Source organism: Schistocerca cancellata, chromosome 5 (assembly GCF_023864275.1).
Source record: "Schistocerca cancellata isolate TAMUIC-IGC-003103 chromosome 5, iqSchCanc2.1, whole genome shotgun sequence".
In the NCBI taxonomy this organism is placed as follows: domain Eukaryota; kingdom Metazoa; phylum Arthropoda; class Insecta; order Orthoptera; family Acrididae; genus Schistocerca; species Schistocerca cancellata.
Window position 1 is genome coordinate 598,205,719 of NC_064630.1, and position 21,170 is coordinate 598,226,888.

A 21,170-nucleotide genomic window follows, 5' to 3' on the forward strand; every position below is an offset into this window, starting at 1 on the left:
GAAGGGGATGGAATTACAGGGGCAGAAGCATAAGGACTAAGGAGGAAGGAGCAGATAGACAGAGGGGAGAAGAGCAGATAGACAGAGTTAGGGGAGGAGGAGATGGAGAGAGTGGGGTTGGAGGATGTGAACAAGAGAGGGGGTGCTGGACAGAGAGATGCAGGGGTGGCGATGATGGACAGGGACAAGGCACTAAATAGACAGAGGAGGGACAGATGTGAATAAAGGGAGAGGGGACTGGTAGGGAAAGGGAGAAGGGAAGGCGGACGGAGAGAGGAGGAGATGAATTAATAGAAGATCGGAATAAATAAATACCAGGGAAGTGCTGGGTTTCATAGCTAGTATATGATAAAGTGTGTGCCAGCTTCATCTACATTGAGAAAATCTGAATGTAGCACGAAATTGTGTTGATGGTAACGTTAGATGATCAAGTGTGGAAGGTAATATTTTACACACAAGTCCAATTCAATTGGAACACAACAAACGAGAAGAGCCTGTTGGCTTACGTCTATATTTGTCACAAAGACACGATTGAAGTAAAGACATGAGCGTCAGAAGTTTATTTAATGTTGAAGAACAATAACTCAAACGGAATCCAGTACAAATTAAGAAGGCGGCAGAAGTCTTGTCGTTTTTCGTGTGCTAATTTCATTTTGATAACACGAGTACAGCTATAGATTTCTAATTCTCCTAAGTCGAGCCTTTTTTTATGTGACCATATGCCACTACCAAACAATCGCAAACATGTATAGCGAACTAGCAAGAAGGAAACAAGCAGATTCTTCTGTGGTTATTGGAAGTTAGAATATTCTTCGTCAAATGCTGGATTAAAAATGCCGTCAAGAGAATGCAGCACTTAGTCTGTTACGGGTTATAGAAAAATATGAAGTAGATGCCACATGGACAATAGTAGATGCAATCCGTGGCAATAAGAGTTGCCATTGATATGTATCGTGCCTCATTCCATATGTACTATTCATCCGATGCGGTGTTCGTTAATTCGCGACTACCTACTGTATTCCAATACGTAACCTAGAGGTTCTTCATAGCGTTGCATTTATTTAGTCCTTTGAATGTATAATCATCTTGCAAGTTAGATACCGTATGAGCGTTACCAGTCGACAGTTGAGTGTCCTTATTTTCAGAGGTTCGTTAAAACGGATGGAAAAGTAATTTAATCGCTCAATGATTCGACGCCTGGTAGCATATAAGGTTTGCCTCTTCATGTGCGTAACAAATCAGGGTTGGAAAATTTTATTACTTTTCTCATCTGCAGCTCCATAGGCTTCAGGAGAAACTAAAATTGGCACTCCCACGAACAAATTGTGCTACGGGGTACTTCGAAAATCCTTCTACGACTGCGAAACAAGTTTTGAACATCTCAATCCACTCCAGGAACCCATTGTTTGGCGTAATATTTTCCCCATAGTGTATGTTTTTACTGCCTTCCCCTTACGTGCTATGCTAACAGAATACTGCGCTCAGGAACGTGATTTGGGCGGTGCAGACAACAAATTTTACATTTTAAGATTCATTCATTACTCCCTGGCTTGAGATGTGGTTTAATCGCACTTACGTTCGGCGGATGTTACAACAGACACAAAGAAAGTAATTAAAAGCACCTGTTCGTCCGAACGGCACTGTTATACGTAAAAGGATTACAAATACCAGCGATTGAGCTGCTTGTGATCATCCTTTGAATTTTATTTATTGCCTTCAATATTTCCAGCTTCACACGATCTCTTCCTGAGTTTCAGATGCTGATATATTTATTTAGCCACCTCATTTGAATATCAGTGGCCGCAGACGGCACCTGGTATTTACAAACGATTGCCTCCCTGCGTTAATCCCGCAGATATTCTACTTCCCTCTCCCTCTGAAGGCATTAGCCGGAAAGCTCTTCCGGGACGAATCGGCTGTCCCGAAATACCTGGTATTATCTGCGGCGAGTGGCACGGTTATAGATTTATCGCTTTGCGATGTAGCCGTAATTTACGCGACGGATTGCGGTGGAAAGACATTCGCCAACGGCAATCCAATGAAACGCGCTCCTCTAACACTTCTCTTTTTCCCCTCTAAATGCAGTCGCCGGCTGTTGAAAGTGCCTCAAAAACGACAGCGCGCTTTTCGAAGCCTGCATTACCTTCCCTGTGTCAAAAGGTGGGCGTATCAGTCACAATTTGTAGCTTTCCGTTAAATCTTCGTTGATTTTACTGTCTCATGAGCCACATAAATATACACCACTGTGGAAACGTACGCTGATCTCTACGAGAATCGTATAGGTTATACAGGGAGAATAAAAGTGGAAATAAATACACTACTGGCCATTAAAATTGCTACACCAAGAAGAAATGCAGATGATACACGGGTATTCATTGGACAAATATATTGTACTAGAACTGATATGTCATTACATTTTCACGCAACTTGGGTGCATAGTTCCTGAGAAATCAGTACCTAGAACAACCACCTCTGTCCGTAATAACGGTCTTGCTACGCCTGGGCATTTAGTCAAACAGAGCTTGGATGGCGTTTACAGGTACAGCTGCCCATGCAGCTTCAACACGATACCACAGTTCATCAAGAGTAGTGATTGGCGTATTGTGACGAGCCAGTTGCTCGGGCACCGACCAGACGTTTTCAATGGATGAGAGATCTGGAGAATGTGCTGGCCAGGGCAGCAGTCGAACATTTTCTTCATCCAGAAAGGACCGTACAGTACCTGCAACATGCGGTCGTGCATTATCATGCTGAAATGTAGGTTTTCTCAGGGATCGAATGAAGTGTAGAGCCACGGGTCGTAACACATCTGAAATGTAACGTCCACTGTTCAAAGTGCCGTCAATGTGAACAAGAGGTGACCGAAACGTGTAACCAATGGCACCCCATACCATCACGCCGGGTGATACGTCAGTATGGCGATGACGAATACACGCTTCCAATGTGCGCTCGCCGCGGTGTCGCCAGACACGGATACGACCATCATGATGCTGTAAACAGAACCTGGATTCATCCTAAAAATGACGTTTTTCCATTCGTGCACCCAGGTTCGTCGTTGAGTACACCATCGCAGGCGCTCCTGTCTGTGACGCAGCGTCAAGGGTAACCGCAGCCATGGTCTCCGAGCTGATAGTCCATGCTGCTGCAAACGTCGTCGAATTGTTGGTGCAGATGGTTGTTGTCTTGCAAACGTCCCCATCTGTTGACTCAGGGATCGAGACGTGGCTGCACGATCCGTTACAGCCATGCGGATAAGATGCCTGTCATCTCGACTGCTAGTGATACGAAGCCGTTGGGATCCAGCACGGCGCTCCGTATTACACTCCTGAACCCACCGATTCCATATTCTGCTAACAGTCATTGGATCTCGACCACGATAAACCGAAATCGCGTTAGGCTACAATCCGACCTTTATCAAAGTCGGAAACGTGATGGTACACATTTCTCCTCCTTACAAGAGGCATCACAACAACGTTTCACCAGGCAATGCCGGTCAACTGCTGTTTGTGTATGAGAAATAGGTTGGCAACTTTCCTCATGTCAGCACGTTCTAGATGTCGCCATCGGCACGAACCGTGTGTGAATGCTCTGAAAAGCTAATCATTTGCATCTCACAGCATCTTCTTCCTGTCGGTTAAATTTCGCTCGTGTAGCACGTCATCTTCGTGGTGTAGCAATTTTAATGGCCAGTAGTGTACCACGACGTTTGTAAATAAGATTTGGTTTCGAAACCACTGATGTGGCGTCACACACTCACTCAGTCCGCGAAACATTTCGTTTACAGCTTCACTTCGGAGTACTTCACATTTTTTGTTGGGCAGTTTATTTGTCTCGTTCTTGTTGACGGTCCTAAATTTCGCAGTCGGCGTCTTCTCCGTTCCGTGCCGTTGCTCGTTTACCGTCGGAGATGTCGCTGTCCGCTGGCTTTAGAAAGCATCGCTCCTGCGAAACGCAACTCGCTCTTTTTTCACATGATATCTTACGAACCATGGATGAAGGGTATCAGACGGATGCCATATTCCTTGACTTCCGGAAAGCATTTGACTCGGTGCCCCACTGCAGACTCCTAACTAAGGTACGAGCATATGGGATTGGTTCCCAAGTATGTGAGTGGCTCGAAGACTTCGTAAGTAATAAAACCGAGTACGTTGTCCTCGATGGTGAGTGTTCATCGGAGGTGAGGGTATCATCTGGGAGTGCCCCAGGGAAGTGTGGTAGGTCCGCTGTTGTTTTCTATCTACATAAATGATCTTTTGGACAGGGTGGATAGTAATGTGCGGCTGTTTGCTGATGACGCTGTGGTGTACGGGAAGGTGTCGTCGTTGAGTGATTGTAGGAGGATACAAGAAGACTTGTACAGGATTTGTGATTGGTGTAAAGAAGAGCAGCTAACTCTAAATATAGATAAATGTAAATTAATGCAGATGAATAGGAAAAGGAATCCCGTAATGTTTGAATACTCCATTAGTAGTGTAGCGCTTGGCACAGTCACATCGATTAAATATTTAGGCGTAACATTGCAGAGCGATATGAAGTGGGACAAGCATGTAATGGCAGTTGGGGGGAAGGCTAATAGTCGTCTTCGGTTCATTGGTGGAATTTTGGGAAGATGTGGTTCATCTGTAAAGGAGACCGCTTATAAAACACTGCTCGAGCGTTTGGGATCCCTATCAGGCCGGCTTGAGGGAGGACATAGAAGCAATTCAGAGGCGGGCTGCTAGATTTATTACTGGTAGGTTTGATCATCACGCGAGTGTTTCGGAAATGCTTCAGGAACTCTGGTAAGAGTCTCTAGAGGAAAGGAGGCGTTCTTTTCGTGAATCGCTACTGAGGAAATTTAGAGAACCAGCATTTGATGCTGACTGCCGTACAATTTTACTGCCGCCAACTTTTATTTCGCGGAAAGACCACAAAGAGAGATTAGGACTCGTACAGAGGCATATGGGCAGTCATTTTTCCCTCGTTCTGTTTGGTAGTGGAAGTGGAACAGGGAGAGAAGATGCTAGTTGTGGTACGAGGTACCCTCCGTCACGCATCGTATGGTGGATTGCGGAGTATGTATGTAGATGTAGAGCCCTCACGTTGCACAGGTGCTTAGCACTGTGCGCCGTGGAGATGGCCCGTTTGGGACGGCTGCTGTCGACCCACGCGCGACGCTCGCCTTATGAACGGCGGCCACCGTCGCGGTGTTTCCACAAGGGGCGTGTTCGCCTCTGCCTTTGTTGGGCAATCAGGGTGGCCGTGTCTGGGCGGGGGCACAGGCCGGCGGCAATTACTCGAGCCGTCGCTTTGTCTCCTCACCAGCGGGCCGGGAGACGGACGGCGCCGCGTCGGCGCGGAACCGCTGCACCGCGGCCCAGCGCGCCCCGCCTGACAGCCCGCTGTGTACACTCGTACAGAGCGCCCTGGTGCGTCTGCTCACTCCTACACGGAGTCTCGGCTTGATTTAAGGCTCCTTTCTCTTCACGGATGTCACCACACCTTTCAGTTCTTACCGTCTCTCGCGTTTTCTCGACAAGCACAACCGGAAAAGAGATGGCTTTCTTGATAGCGGATATCAACACTGACGGACAAAACAAAATGCGCAGCGCAGCAGCCAAGAAAAAATGTTTCAGGCAGGTATAGTAAATCGTTGACTACTGTAACCAACGTTTTCGAATTGTTCGTTTGTCACGGAGTCGAGAAACTTCTTTGTAGTTCTTGTAGACTCGCCCTTTACAGTGATACACGCTCTGTCTGAAAAACTCGCCCTGACTACATATTTTAATAGTATTTATTTCCCGTTTAGGATTTTTGTGAAGTCTATTATGTTTTATGGAATATTTCACCACGAATTTAAAATTGAGCAAGTTCTGGGGTGTTCTGCCCGATTCATGCTCTGCTTCTACACTCGACTTAAAATTGAAAAAAATGGCTCTGAGCACTATGGGACTTAACATCTGTGGTCATCAGTCCCCTGGAACTTAGAACTAGTTAAACCTAAATAACCTAAGGACATCACACACATCCATGCCCGAGGCAGGATTCGAACCTGCGACCGTAGCGGTCACGCGATTCCAGACTGAAGCGCCTAGAACCGCACGGCCACACCGGCCGGCGACGAAACTTAAAACAAAAAATTTTTGCCGCATGCTAGACAAATACACTGAAAAGCCAAAGAAACTGGTACACCTGCCTAATATCGAGTAACGCCCCCGCGAGCACCCAGAAGTGCCGCAGAACGACATGGCATGGAATCGACTAATGTCTGAAGTAGCGCTGGAGCGAAATGAGACCATGAATCCTGTAGAGCCGTCCATAAATCCGTAAGAGTGGAGATCTCTCCTGAACAGCACTTTGTAAGGCATCCCAGATGTGCTCAATAATGTTTATATCTGAGGAGTTTGGTGGCCAGCGAAAGTTTTTAAACCCAGAAGAGTGTTCACGGAGCCACTCTGTAGTAATTCTGAGCTTGTGTAGTGTCGCATTGTCCTGCTGGAATCACGCAAGTCCGTCGGAATGCGCAATGGATATGAATGGATGCATGTACTTATATGGATATGGTGTCTCTTCTTTCCGACATGGCCGACATATCCATATCTATGTAATTATATAGTTCTGGCAATACCGGCCATGACCTTCTTCTTCTGTGCGGATGCACACACGTTCCCTGAACTCTTACGGGACTTGGTGAGAACGTCTTGCACGAGTAATGAGTGTGTTGGGGTGGGACACTACGAATGTAGTGTATGGACATACAAGGTGAGAATGTGGGTCTCGCGGGAGGCGTGCGCGAGATAGACCCTGCAGTCGCATTATCCTCTATGCCCTCGGTGGCTCAGATAGATCAGCCGGCACGATAGCTCAGCATGTTCGGTCAGAGGGTTAGCAGCCCTCTCTAACAAAAAAACTGAGTTAATCAAAAATGGTTCAAATGGCTCTGAGCACTATGGGACTTAACATCTATGGTCATCAGTCCCCTAGAACTTAGAACTACTTAAACCTAACTAACCTAAGGACAGCACACAACACCCAGCCATCACGAGGCAGAGAAAATCCCTGACCCCGCCGGGAATCGAACCCGGGAACCCGGGCGTGGGAAGCGAGAACGCTACCGCACGACCACGAGATGCGGGCAAAACTGAGTTAATCGATCAACAACGAACTTAGACGGATGTCTTACGACGTCCGCCCTGAGCAGATGCATCGAACGAAAGCGAACTGCCGGCACGGTAGCTCAGCGTGTTCGGTCAGAGGGCTGCGTGTTCCCTCTAATAAAAAAAAACTGAGTCAAAGAAACAACGATCAATTTGAACGAATGTCTTGTGACGTCCGCCCCTACCAAACGCAACGAAATATATCGAACAAAATGAGAAGAAAAAAAAAAAATGGACCGAGCGTCTGCCATGTAAGCAGGAGATCCCGGGTTCGAGTCCCGGTCTGGGCACACATTTTAACTTGTCTCCGTTGATATATATCAACGCCCGTCAGCAGATGAAGGTATTAAATTAATTCTAATTTGAATGGATGCAGGTGATCAGACAGGATGCTTACGTACGTGTCACCTGTGAAGAGTCGCATCAGGGGTCCGATATCACTCCAACTGCACACGCCCCACACCATTACAGAACCTCCACCAACATGAACAGTCCCCCGCTGATACGTAGGGTCCATGGATTCATGAGGTTATCTCCATACCCGTATACGTCCATCGGCTCGAAACGAGACTCGTCCGACCAGGCACCGTGTTTCCAGACATCAACAGTCCAATATAGGTGTTATCGGGCCCAGGCGAGGCGTAAAGCTTTGTGTCGTGCAGTCATCTAGGGTACAAGAGTGGACCTCCTGCACCTAAAGCCAGTATCGATGGTGTTTCGTTGAGTGGTTCGCACGCTGACATTTATTGATGGCCCAGCGTCGACATCTGCAGCAATTTGAGGAAGGGTTGCACTACGGTCACGTTGAACGATCCTCTTCAGTCGTTGTTGGTCCCGTTGTTGCAGGTTCTTTATCCGGCCGCAGCGATGTCAGGGATTTTGTGTTTTACCGGATTTCTGATATTCACGGTACACTTGTGAAATGGTCGTACGGGAGAATATTGGTGCCTCTGAGATTCTGTGTCCCATCGCTCGTGCGCCATCTACAACACCACGTTCAAACTCACCTAAATCTTGATAACCTGATATTGTAGCAGCAATAACCCATCTAAAAACTGCTCCACACACTTGTTGTCTTATACAGGCGTTGCCGACCGCAGTGCCGTATTCTGCCTGTTCATATATCTGTGTATTTGAATACTCGTGCCTATACCAGTTTGTTTGGCGCTTCAATGTATATGAATAGTATTTATTTGCCATTTAGAATTTTTGTAAATTCCTCAATCGTTATATTTGTGTAAGACTTGCCTGCATAATTTCCTAATTTGTTCTAATCTTCTCATTGCTTTTTTTTTGGTCATGTATTTGTCGATCTGTTTGTGAAGTTACAGGAAGGTAACTATAGCCTTGTAAGTATTGGTCTGTGTCATAATGGTACATAACTCTTCTGTGCCTTCCTGTAATATCTGTACATTTTATTTTCTATGTTCATTGAAAAGATCGAGTATGTTGCAGAGACAAGCAACGAACTGCATGCTCCGTATGTTTGAGTCCGGCAAACATTAGGACGGATACAATTTACGGTCATCATGCTGGTTCTAAGAACAGAAATGTTAAATCTCTGTAAATAATTCGTGTAAGCCTTCGCCCTGTGTCTGTGTGAAAGTTGATGGATGCAGTACATAGGTTCACCGGTGAAATTGAATTTATGAGACAGCGAAAGCAGCAAAAGACACCATTCATCTGGCTGGTTTTGATGCGGTCCGCCACGAATTCTTCTGCTGTGCCAATCTCTTCATCTGACAGTAGCAACTTGCCCCAACGTCCTCAGTTACATATTCTATATATATTCACATCTCTGTTTTTCTCTACAGGTTTTGCTCTCCACAGCTCCCTCTAGTACTACGGAAGTTATTCTTTGATGGCATCACACACACACTATCGCCCTGTCCTTTCTTTTTGTCCGTGTTTTGCATGTGCTCCTTTCCTCACCGCTCCTGCAGTCAATCTCCTGATTTCTTACCTTATCAGTCCACCTAATTTTCAACATTCTTCTGTAGCACTTCATCGCAAACTCTTCGGTCCTCTTCTTTTCCTTTCTTTTTTTTTTTTTTTTTTTTTTCTCCCTAGTCCATGAATCTCTTCCATGCAATGCTGTGCTCCAAACGTATATTATCAGGAAATTCATTGCCATATTAAGTCCAGTGTTTGGTGTTAGTAGACTTCTTTGCCTGTGCTACTCCCCTTTTTAAGGCCTCCTTGCTTCAGAATCCCTTCACATCTTCTATTTCTTTGTCACCAGTTTCTGTGTTTATTTTGTTGCTACATATTTTCGTTTCTGCTATTACGCAGTACTTTCCGTTCTTCGGTCTACGCTTATCCCATACTGTCTACTCATCGGAATCTGCATTTCATTCAATAGGTCCTGAAATTCTTCTTCACTTTTACTGAGGCATCAGCGAATCATCATTTCACCCCGAATTTTAATTTCACTCCAAAATCTTTTCGTTATTTCCATCATTACTTCTTCGATATACAGATTGACCAGTAGTGGTGAAATACGGCAGTCCAGTCTTACATCCTTTTTAGTACTAGCGCTCTATCCTTGGTCTTCCATTCGTATTGTTCCCTCATGGTTTTTGTAAGTAGTGTATACAACCCGTCTTTCTTCCATCTTATTCGCATTTTCGTGAGGCTTTCAAACACCTTTCACCATTTTACGCTGTCGAACGCTTTTCCTAGATCGCCAGATCCAAAGAAGGTGTCTCAATTTTTCCTTTGTTTCCATTATCAATCGCAACGTCACAACTGCCTCTATTGTGCTGTTATCTTTCATATAGTCAGACTGATCGTTATGTAACAGATCTGAAATCGCTACATAACTATTACACCCAGCGTTTTTTACGGCAAGTTCAGCATTTTTTAGTCTTGGTCTCCATCTACTGTTTTCCCCTTCTGCTGCTCCTTCAGGTGCCAGGTTAACCATCCCCAGATACCTTAGCAGATGTGTCCCACTAACCTGTCCTTCTGGTAAGGGTCTTTCACAGACTTCTTCCCACATATATCCTTTCTAGTACTTCCCCTCTTCTAACTTTATCTGCCCACTTAAATTTAAACATTTTTTTTGTAACACCACATTTTCAGTTCCTCCTGCTAACTCTTTTTCAGATTTATAGAGCTCCATGTTTTGCTTCCTTACGTTGCTGCGTTCCAGAGTCACATTTTCAGTAACCTGAACTAAGTACCATATGAGTACCTGAAACCTGCGTGCAGCCCTTTTATTGAGGAATGCTTTCTTTGCCCGTGCAAATTTACATCTGATATTTTCGTATCTGTGAAAATCTTACGTAACCTTACTTCCTATGGAGAATCCTTTTGCTATTTCTGCTACTGTGTCGTTCCCAATTTAAGCAGCCCATTATTCCCTTTTCTACTACGCTTTATCACTTCTTCTTTGTGTACCTTAAACCATTTTCCACGCTAAGCAGGTAGTCCAGTCAGTTCATTCCTTTCACCAACCGTAGATATTTATTGGCTAAGTGTGTCATATGGAATTCTTCATGTTAGCTTCCACTGCCCTTCCTCGTCCTATTTTCGAGGACGTTATCAGTTACAGATTTAATTAAGGCAACCGGAAGTCATTTATGTGGAGGGTGGAACTCACATTTTAGGTAAACGTTGGCAGTTTAGTTTATGACCAGTCACCTACCATTGGTCACCTAATCCCGGTCACCTAAATCAAAACCGTCGATTGTAGGAAATGACCCATGATTTAGAGCAAGTCACATTTTGACAGGCATAAAATCCCAATCCCATCCATTCCATTTCGCACTCTTACTCTTCATTAAAATTACATACAATTTTCACTACGGGCAGTATCATTCCGTTTAATTCCGAAATTATTTTTTGCAGGAACCAATTTACCGTTCTTCCTGATTTGCACGCATAACTTTAAAGTCATTGAACTTAATTTAGAGCGTCATATACGATATGTTCCGTGGATTGCTGCTGTAAACCGTAATAGTTTCACTCACTCATGAGCACAATATTACTCCTTAATAACGTTCTCAAAATGACTTCGCACGTATGATTAATATCGTATTCTTTCTTCACGCTTCCCTGCTTTCCACACCATGTGCATTATTCTCAAAAAACGGTAAAATTTACTGCATTATCCTACCTTTCAGGTTTACTGTTTGTGTGTAGCGAGTAGCTCATTACGACTCCAAACTAACTGTACGCTCGAACGAAAAACTCAAGTTTTTGTGTAAACTGTAATGCCCAACGACTGCAAATCTGTCTACCAGTTAGATAGATGTGGCACAGTTACATTTGACACCTCGTCACATACAACACGTTTAACTAGTAGTCGTACTAGTACTGGGGAGAAAGGTCTGATTTGAAGACCTGTTTCATCGAAAGCCGTAGTTAGAAACGATTGTCTCACTGATGATGAATAAATATTCTCTTCACAAAATTTCACGCTGCACTAGTACAGATCAGTTTTCATCTCAGCTAACTCAGATATATTTCCGGATAACATAGCGACATAATTTGATGTATTAACATTTTTCAGCGAGCATCTGTCTCTAGCATACGGTGACCGCTAAAAAGACCTGAGGTAAACTGAAGTCATACTTAGTGGGAAAATATTGAGTACAACTGAGATGCAAGGCTGTTGTTGGTATGAAAATGAATGACCCTTCGAAAAAAAGGAATTAAATTAAGTGCGTGAACTCGCTGCGAAGAGATTCCGGAGGAATGAGGGAGATGACGTAGTTCTGGGAACCTCAAACTTTGTGTACCTTAATTACGTCAAGAACTGCCGCTGTTTCATTAGACACTCCCGGAGAGATGCCTACAGTATGCAGAACAGACTGCCCTGTATATTGATTAATTCTGACGACGAAATATAGCTGTTGCTCAAGTAAATGTTTAGTGATGCGCAATACTGAAAATTAGCATGTGAATGAGCCATAACCTGGTCCTAAACAAGTTTTTCACAGGTTATTGGTAATTTCATACTTACTGTATTTCTCAGTGGCCGCTCACCATTTGCAGTCCTGGCTGATATTAACTACTTCTTTATTTACCGATATTTATTGATTTAAGTGAATAAGGCAGGATACTGTTTCACGATGTATTGTACTGGATGGTGGTGGTTGGTGACAGTTGGATACATGACTAACTATGTAGTGTGTTCACCCCTTTTCGATTCAGATAACAACAGTGCTCGATTCAGGTAACAACAGTGCTCACACTTTCCCTCGTCACGTACTGTGAAATAACAGAAAATCAGAATGTTGTATTAATATTACATATCTTCTTGGTTTATCAGCAGAGTAACGGCGTCGTCTTCAAGCAATGTCGCCACCATTTTCACTCTCACTTAAAATCTAGTAAAATTGTCGAAACGTTTCTTCAAGACGACGCTCTTAGTTAGTTGGAACTTTGCCTTTTAGTTTTCAGTAGCATTTTTTTTTAAATTGAAGATTCCAAGAAGAATGATCACAACTATGTTTTGTCTACATCTTCATTATCCATAAGTTGATTGATGGTATGACCTAGAGCTCTTACTATTAAAATTAATGGCTGTTAATTAAACGTAATCTACAAATAACACAGTGGAAAAACATTATAAGCAGCTCAGCGAATCCACTTTTCTCGAATGCTTCCAGAGGTGTTCCGCTCAAAGCAATGTAGGCCCAGTTTGAACAAGACTTTTCCACGCCACTGCACCGTATCTAGACGGCTCCTACACCTTCTGTCGGTAATCTTAAGGTTTGGCGACGATCCTCACTTACAAGTCTAATTTTTCGGTTGCTCACTTCGGAGAATATTCAAGTTGTTGAAGTATTTGTTCTAATTGAGGTGATTAGAAGTTGTGTATGGATCTTTGGTTTTATACTGTATAATGTTTCTGTTATTACGCTCCATATAAGAGCTACACAAGCTTGTAATACTCGGACATATTGCGCGAATCACAGAGAATAGCGACCATCACTGTTTTACTTAGTATGTGATATGCTTTTATAAATTACGTGAATGGATCGCAAATAGGCTAATGCAAATTATACGGCTGTGATAAAAAATAAACAGGAAGAGCTTGTTCCAGATAGAAAAATGTATGGGTAGGAGAAAAGCGAGTAACAGGGAGAGGATGTTGAAGCTGTGAGCATGTTTACTATGATACCGTTCGGGCGGAGATCAAGAGATTTTCATCTTTTTCTTTACACGTTTATTCGAAAAGGATAACCTCTGGATACACTGTTGTGGAAATTTATGCAGATTAAAACTATCAAATGAAGATGTATCTTCGATATTTCAGCGTAAACTAGTGTCTGAGGGCAAGCACGTTATATGCATTACTGCTCGTTCTTAAGCAAATATCAGTAAGTGTGGGGCGTGTTACGTGTGTACCCAATAATAGCTTCATAAACATCTACCACTCCACAAGTCACCTGACGGTACGTGGTGGAAGGTACTTCTTGTACCACCGCCCTTTTTCCTTTTACTGCCCCACTCGCGAAAGGTGCGTAGGCAAGGACTGTTGTCGATACACGACACTGTGAGCTCTAATTTCTCCGATTTCTTCGTCGCGATATGTGCATACAGGAGGAAGTAATAGGCTGCCTGACTTCACTTAGAATGCACACTCTATAAAGCGTATTATGTAATACTTCGTAATTTTGTCCATTAATACTCTCCATATTTGTCCCTATGTATAAGCGCGACTGCTCAGATAATCAGCAATCTGTTTGCTGTCACACTTCCCAAGCTAAAATATAATCCCGCCTCTCCTAACATCTGTTCGTTTGAACTCCTGTAGTCATTGACGATGTGGGAGTATGTTTCCCTCCAGTATGTTAATTCATTTGAAAAGATTGAGTCTTTTAATTACTAAGAGATCAGAGACGACGGGCTCATATATGGGTCTCTACCCAACTACTTGAAGAATTTTTCAGGAAAGACGCTCAGGACAATCACACACGACTCGCTGGCGCTGGCATCAGTTTTATTTATTTATTTATTTATTTATTTATTTATGCATTTATTTTACCTGGCAAGATCGCACGTGTCCTCCCGTTCTTAGGCTGTAAAACTGAAATCTCATCCTATTACACTAGTACAGTCGTGATATTTACCTGCGATATTTTAGTATCAGGTGGTCGTCGTACCACACAATACAGATCGTGGTGATCGCCGATTCTCGCAATCACGACACTTTAACATAGCTTAGGCGGACCTGTGATGTCGCAGTCAGATGTATTCTGTATGTTGATATGCACCTGTCTATCTGATTACGTCCTCTAGCGATAATTACAGTCTGAGCGTACTTATAGCATTCGCTTCCTAGAAATGTAGGGGGTCTACCTACAGTACCGCAGCTGTTAGCTAATTGCTAGTGCTTTTCCAGTAACGCCTCACGAGGTCTCTACAGCTTCGGGGCCGAGTGGCAGTTCTGCGTAGAAGCTCCTGTTCAGGGACTTGTTTTGTACAGAAGGCATTAAGAACGCCGAGGGTGACCTCTCACTCGCACAAAGGGGCTCTGTGCATTCCGCCGCCAGAACTGGTGCTGCACAAAGCTGCTCAGTTTCTCTCTTAGCTTCAGACGCTATTAACAGCATGTTAATCAAAACTAACACTCACTCTGTGCTTTTCCGTTCCGAAAAACTTTCTAATCTGTAGTGTACCAATGCCTACGGAAGGAGAAGTACCGTATGCAAGCAAAAGTATCCGGACACGCCTAAATATTGCGGAATTGACCACTGGATACCACGAGAGGTTCCACCAGTATACCAACCTAATCTAAAGGATTACTATCCTTCTCCACCCAGACCCCCCACCCCCCTCCCGTTCCTCAATGATTAGTTTCTCGTTATATGTCACAGTCTCTTGTGCCCCCCCCGTCCCCCCCCGTCCCCACCACCGCTTTGAACTTTCAACCACTCGTCTATGGATAGGTAAGTTGCTTGCTCTTCCCCCATCAATCCACCACCCAATTTTTCTCCCACCTCTTCACTCTCATTTTGATTTTTCCTGCTTCATCATTTAATGAAATGTGCACTCATATCCCAACTGTCATTTTATTCAGCACCCTCCCCACCCCATCCTTTGACATCCCCCCCCCCCCAATGTACTTGATTCCAGGCCCTCTTCTCTCTCTTAATTATACTGTTAACCATCTCAATTTTATAACTCTTGGCTTAGCATTATATATTTCTGTATCTCTCGCATCCTTATTCAGCAAGCATCCATTTACCCCTACAATCGGCCGCCCCCCGCGCTTTTAACTCCTGTTATTAACTTTAGTATTTTGTATTATCAGTAATACTTACTGTATTCTTATACATTAAAGCTCCAAGAAACTAATATAGAAAAAATGGCTCTGAGCACTATGGGACTTAACATCTTTGGTCATCAGTTCCCTAGAACTTAGAACTACTTAAACCTAACTAACCTAAGGACAGCACACAACACCCAGCCATCACGAGGCAGAGAAAATCCCTGACCCCGCCGGGAATCGAACCCGGGAACCCGGGCGTGGGAAGCGAGAACGCTACCGCACGACCACGAGATGCGGGCAAACTAGTATAGACATGCATATTCAAATATAGAGATATATAAACACGAAGAAGACTGCGCAGAGCCTGTATAAGACAAGTGTCTGGCGCAGTTGTTATATCGGTTACTGCTGTTACAGTGGCAGGTTATCAAGATGTGAGTGAGTTAACGTGGTGTTATAGTCGGCGCACTAGCAATGGGTCGCAACAACACCGAGGTAGCTATGAAGTGGGTATTTTTACGTACGACCATTTCACGAGTGAACCATAAACATCAGGAATGATAAAGCATCAAATCTGCGACATCGCTGCGGCCGGGAAACATCTTGCTGGAACGGAACCGACGACGACTGAAGAGAATAGTTCAGCTTGACAGAAGTGCTACCCTTCAGCAAATTTCTGCAGATTTCCGTGCTGGGCTTCCAACATGTGTAAGCGTGTGAACTGTTTAACGAAACATCATCGATATGGGCTTCCGCAGCCGAAGGCCCACTCGTGTACCGTTGATGACTGCACGACACAAAGCTTTACATCTCGCCTGGGCCCCTCAACACCGGCACTGGACTGTTGCCTGGTCGGACGAGTCTCGTTTCAAATTGTATCGAGCGGATGGACGCATGCGGGTATGGAGACAACCTCATGAATCCATGGACCCTGCATGTCAGCAGGTGACTGTTCAAGCCGGTGGAGGCCCCGTAATGGTGTGTGACCCGTGCAGCTGGAGTGATATGGGACCTCTGATACGTCTAGATACGACTCTGATTGGTGATACGTATGTAAGCATCCTGTCGGATCACCTGCATCCATTGATGTTGATTCTGCATTCCGACGGACTTTGGCAATTCCAGCACGACAATGCAACAGTCCACACGTCCAGAATTGCTACAAAGTGGCTTAAGGAATACACTTCTGAGTTTTAACACTTTCGCTGGCTACCAAACTCCCCAGACATCAACGTTATTGACCATATCTTGGATGCCTTGCAACGCGCTGTTCAGAAGAGGATTCGACCCCGTCGTACTGTCACGGATTTGTGGGCAGTCCTGCAGTATCCATTATGTCAATTCCCCCCAGCTCTTCTTCAGACATTAGTCGAGTCCATGCCACGTGTGTTGCGGCATTCTGCGTCCTTCCAGGTGCCCTACACGATATTAGGCAGATGCACCATTTTCTTTGGCTCTTCAGTGTATGTGATGCACTGTCTTTGAATTTTATTTTATTTTGTTCCTTTTAGACTTTCGTTCCTCATCCAACTTAATGAAGGTTCACTTGATATTGTTGAATATCTGATGAATACATGTTTATTGTAAAGATGATGTTGCAGTATTCTGAAAGAGGACGGACAAGTGTAGTGTAGGCAGTCTCCTTAGTAGATCTGTTACATTTTATGTGTCCTGCCATTAAGACGTAGTCTTTGGTTAGCCTTTCTCACAACATTTTCAGTGTGTTCCTTCCAATTTAAGTTGTTCGTAATTGTAATACCTAGGTATTTAGTTGAATTTACGGCTTTTAGATTAGCCTGATTTATCGTGTAACCGAAGTTAACGAATTCCATTTGCACTCATGTGGATGATCTCACACTTATCGTTATATAGTATCAACTGCAAATTTTCGCACCGTCCAGATATATTTTCTAAATCGTTTTGCAATTTGTTTTGAAGACTTTATTAGTCGATAAACGACAGCGTCATCTGAAAACAACCTAAGACGGCTGCTCAGATTGTCTCCCAAATCGTTTATATATATATGGAACAACAAAGGGCCTATAACACTACCTTGGGGAACGCCAGAAATCACTTCTGTTTTACTCGATGACTTTCCGTCAATTACTACAAACTGTGACTTCTCTGACAGGAAATCACAAATCCAGTCACATAACTGAGACGATATTCTATAAGCATGAAATTTCACTATAAGCCGCTTTGTGTGATACAGTGTCAACAGCCTTCCGGAGATCCAGAAATACGGAATCAATCTGAAATCCATGTCAATAGCACTCAACACATCATGTGAATAAAAAGCTACTTGTGTTTCACAGGAATGATGTTTCGTAATCCATGTTGACTGTGTGTCAATATACAGCTTTCTTCGAGGAAATTCATAATTTTGAATACAATATATGTTCCAGAATCCTGCTGCGTATCCACGTTAACGATATGGGCCTGTAATTTAGTGGATTACTCCTACCTTTCTTGAATATTGGTGTGACCTGTGCAGCTTTCCAGTCTTCGGGTGCGGATCTTTCGTCGAGCGAACGGTTGTATAAGATTAAGTATGGCGCTAATGCATCAGCTTACTCCGAAAGGAACCTAACTGGTATACAGTCTGGACCAGAAGACTTGCTTTTATTAAGTGATTTAAGTTGCTTCACTACTCCAAGGATATTTACTTTTACGTTACTCATGTTGGCAGCTGTTCTCGATTCGAATTCTGTAATATTTACCTCGTCTTGAAACTTCCTAGCAGATTAAAACTGTGTGCCGGACCGAGACTCGAACTCGGGACCTTTGCCTTTTGCGGGCAAATGCTCTACCAACTGAGCTACCCAAGCGCGACTCACGTCCCGTCCTCACATATTTACTTCTGCCAGTACCTCTTCTCCTACCTTCCAAACTTTACAGAAGCTCTCCTGCGAACCTTGCAGAACTAGCACCCCTGAAAGAAAGGCTATTGCGGAGACATGGCTTAGCCACAGCCTGGGGGATGTTTCCAGAATGAGAGTTCCACTCTGCAGCGGAGTGTGCGTTGATATTAAACTTCGTGGCAGATTAAAACTGTGGTAGAGCACTTGCCCGCGAGAGGCACAGGTCCCGAGTTTGAGTCTCGGTCCGGCACACAGTTTTAATCTTCCAGGAAGTTTCATATCAGCTCACACTCCGCTGCAGAATTGAAATCTCATTCTGGCTTTACTTCAACTTCTTTTGTGTAGTCATTTCGAAATGCTGCCCACATCATGGTACGGAAAACACCCCCAAAACATCACAGAATCAACTCCCGCTTGAACCGTATCCTCCACATACCCCACACAACTTACATTGATGTCTCAGTGGGCCGTTGATGCACTCGGCGACATGTTCCCACATTTGGAATGTTTTTTGCTCTTTGTGAACCTGCATTCGTGGCGTGTGTCTCAGCCATTTTTGCGTTTCGTTGCAGGTACCGCAGGAAGATACCGTGCAAGGCGGCGGGCGGGGACCACCGCGACGGCTACTGCGCGGCCTCAGCTGGCAGAGGCGGGGGTAGCGGGGGCGGCGCCGGCCCCACCGTGGAGTACGCCGACCTGACGGAGATCCTGCCGCCCCCGCGCACTTCGGCGGCGCTGCAGCAGGTGCTGCTGGCCAGCAGCCCTCGCTCACGAGCACACATTCCCAGGAATCTGGTGCAGGTCCGTAACCACTCCACCTGCTAACAGTGCTTCATTTTGTGCTGTAGGCTAGCTGCCCATGATACTGAGTGGTTACAATTATAGTGCAGCTACTCACGGAGGCCCAGTATGGGCTGTAATTACCGTTGGCACAAAACTTGGTAGATATGCTAATGCGTTAAAGTGGAACCGATTTCCGTTGGACAAAAAGATAGTTTCAATTTTGGCGACCAGGCGCCAATCTGGCGCTGCACAGTATCTCGTCGACGTCTATGCTTGTCTCCCTTATTTGCCCTTTTCTGCCCATGTCCCACTCCTAATGCGTTACATATGGAAAAATTTCTTTACATCTTTGTTGCATTCACAACGCCAGGTGTTCACCTGTTGGCCAGAATTGGAACTAATTTTTTTCCAACGTACATTGGTTCGGCATTGACGCATTAGAATATCTACCAAGTTTCACTGCCATACGATAATTGCAGCCCACGCTGAACCTCTGTAAATAGTTGCACTTCCGTTATAGCCACCCGATACCTGCGAACAGTTGCGTACCTACTGGTTCTCCGTGTTTGACTAGAGTTTAAGAAACCATTACCCGAACCGCCAGCCTCTTACTGCCATTTGACTCTCCTGGATAATTACTTATTTTAATAACAATGATACAACTAAACATGAGGAACAAAATGTTAGGTACTACAAGGTGACTTCGCTAATACGTGTACTATTTCCTCCAGCCCTTATAATCGTCTCTGTTCGGCGAGAAAGGAAAAGCACATATTCATCAGGTATGATGTATTTGCGGGGCATCTATAGCTGTTGCTAAAAATTTTCATGATCAGTAAATCTGCTCCAGCTGTACTAGACAAATCCTTTATTTGCATAAAATCGTACCCACAGCCCGGGTTTCAAGATGTAAATACGATCTTCAGGAGCTTGATTGCGAAAACGCTGTACTAGTACTCGTCGACTCAGAGTAGTTTCCACGCCTCACCCACACGGGATTCTCGGATACTCTTTGACAAATTTGCTGTATATTTTACATGACTGACACGACTTTGTCTCGGAAATTTATTCATAAAATTGAGGGCTGTTATTAGCACTAAAACTTCTTTTGGTCTGCAACGCACATTCCATCACCGCAGGTCTCCTTTTTTGTTTTTTGTTCTCCTTGCTCCGTCATTTATGGTTTTTTTTTGCTGCCCAGGTAGCGGAGTTCCTAAACTTCATCTAATTACCTTCATCACGATTACCAACTCTGATCTTAAGTTTCTCGCTGCCTTCATTTCTGCTACTTCTCATTACTTTTGTATTTCTTCGATTTACTCTCAGTCCGTATTTTGTACTCATTATCCTGTTCATTCCATTCAGCAGATCCTGTAAGTCTTCTTCTCTCTCACTGACGGCAGCAGTCTCATCAGTGACTCTAATCATTGATATCCTTTCACCTTGAATTGTGATTCCACTCTTGAACCATTTTTATTTTCGACATTGCTTCTTCGATGTATAGACTGAACAGCTGGGGCGAGAGACTATATTCCTGTCTTACACCCTTTTTAATCTGAGCACTTCTTTCTTTGTCTTCTACTTTTATTGTTCCCTCTTGGCTCTTACTCAATTTGTATATTACTCGTCTTTCCCTACAGATTAACCCTATTTTTCTCTGAATTTCTAACATCTTCCACCATGCTGCATTGTCGAACGCTTTTTCCAGGTCGACAAACCCTACGAACGTTTTATGATCCTTCTTTAGTCTTGCTTCCATTATCAACCGCAACGTCAGAATTGCCTCTGTGGTGCCTTTACCTTTTCTGAAGTCAAACTGGACGTCATCTAACACTTCCTCAGTTTTCTTTTCCATTCTTCTGTACATAATTCTTGTCAGCAACTTGGATGCATGAGATATTAGGCATATCGTGCGATAATTCTCGCGCTTGTCAGCTCTTGCAGTCTTCGGAACTGTGTGGATGATGTTTTTCCAAAAGTCTCATACATTCTACACATTGACCTGAATAGTCGTTCTACTGCCACTTCCCCCCAATGATTTTAGAATACTGATGGAATGTTACGTACCCCTACTGCCTCAACACAATTTTAAGTCTCCTAAAGCTCGTTAAAGTTCTAATACTGGATCCTCTGTCTCTTCTATTTCGACTGCTGTTTCTTCTT

At 44.1% G+C, this 21,170-nt stretch overlaps 1 protein-coding gene across 1 annotated transcript in view; it reads left to right on the top strand.

Moving 5' to 3' along the window:
- Nucleotides 1-21,170, top strand: part of LOC126188711 (uncharacterized) — a 299,019-nt gene that overhangs the window by 258,256 nt on the left and 19,593 nt on the right. Inside the window, exon 4 of the mRNA XM_049930319.1 lies at nt 18,797-19,025. Coding sequence (XP_049786276.1) covers nt 18,797-19,025 — 229 coding nt within the window. The remainder of the gene's footprint in view (nt 1-18,796; nt 19,026-21,170) is intronic.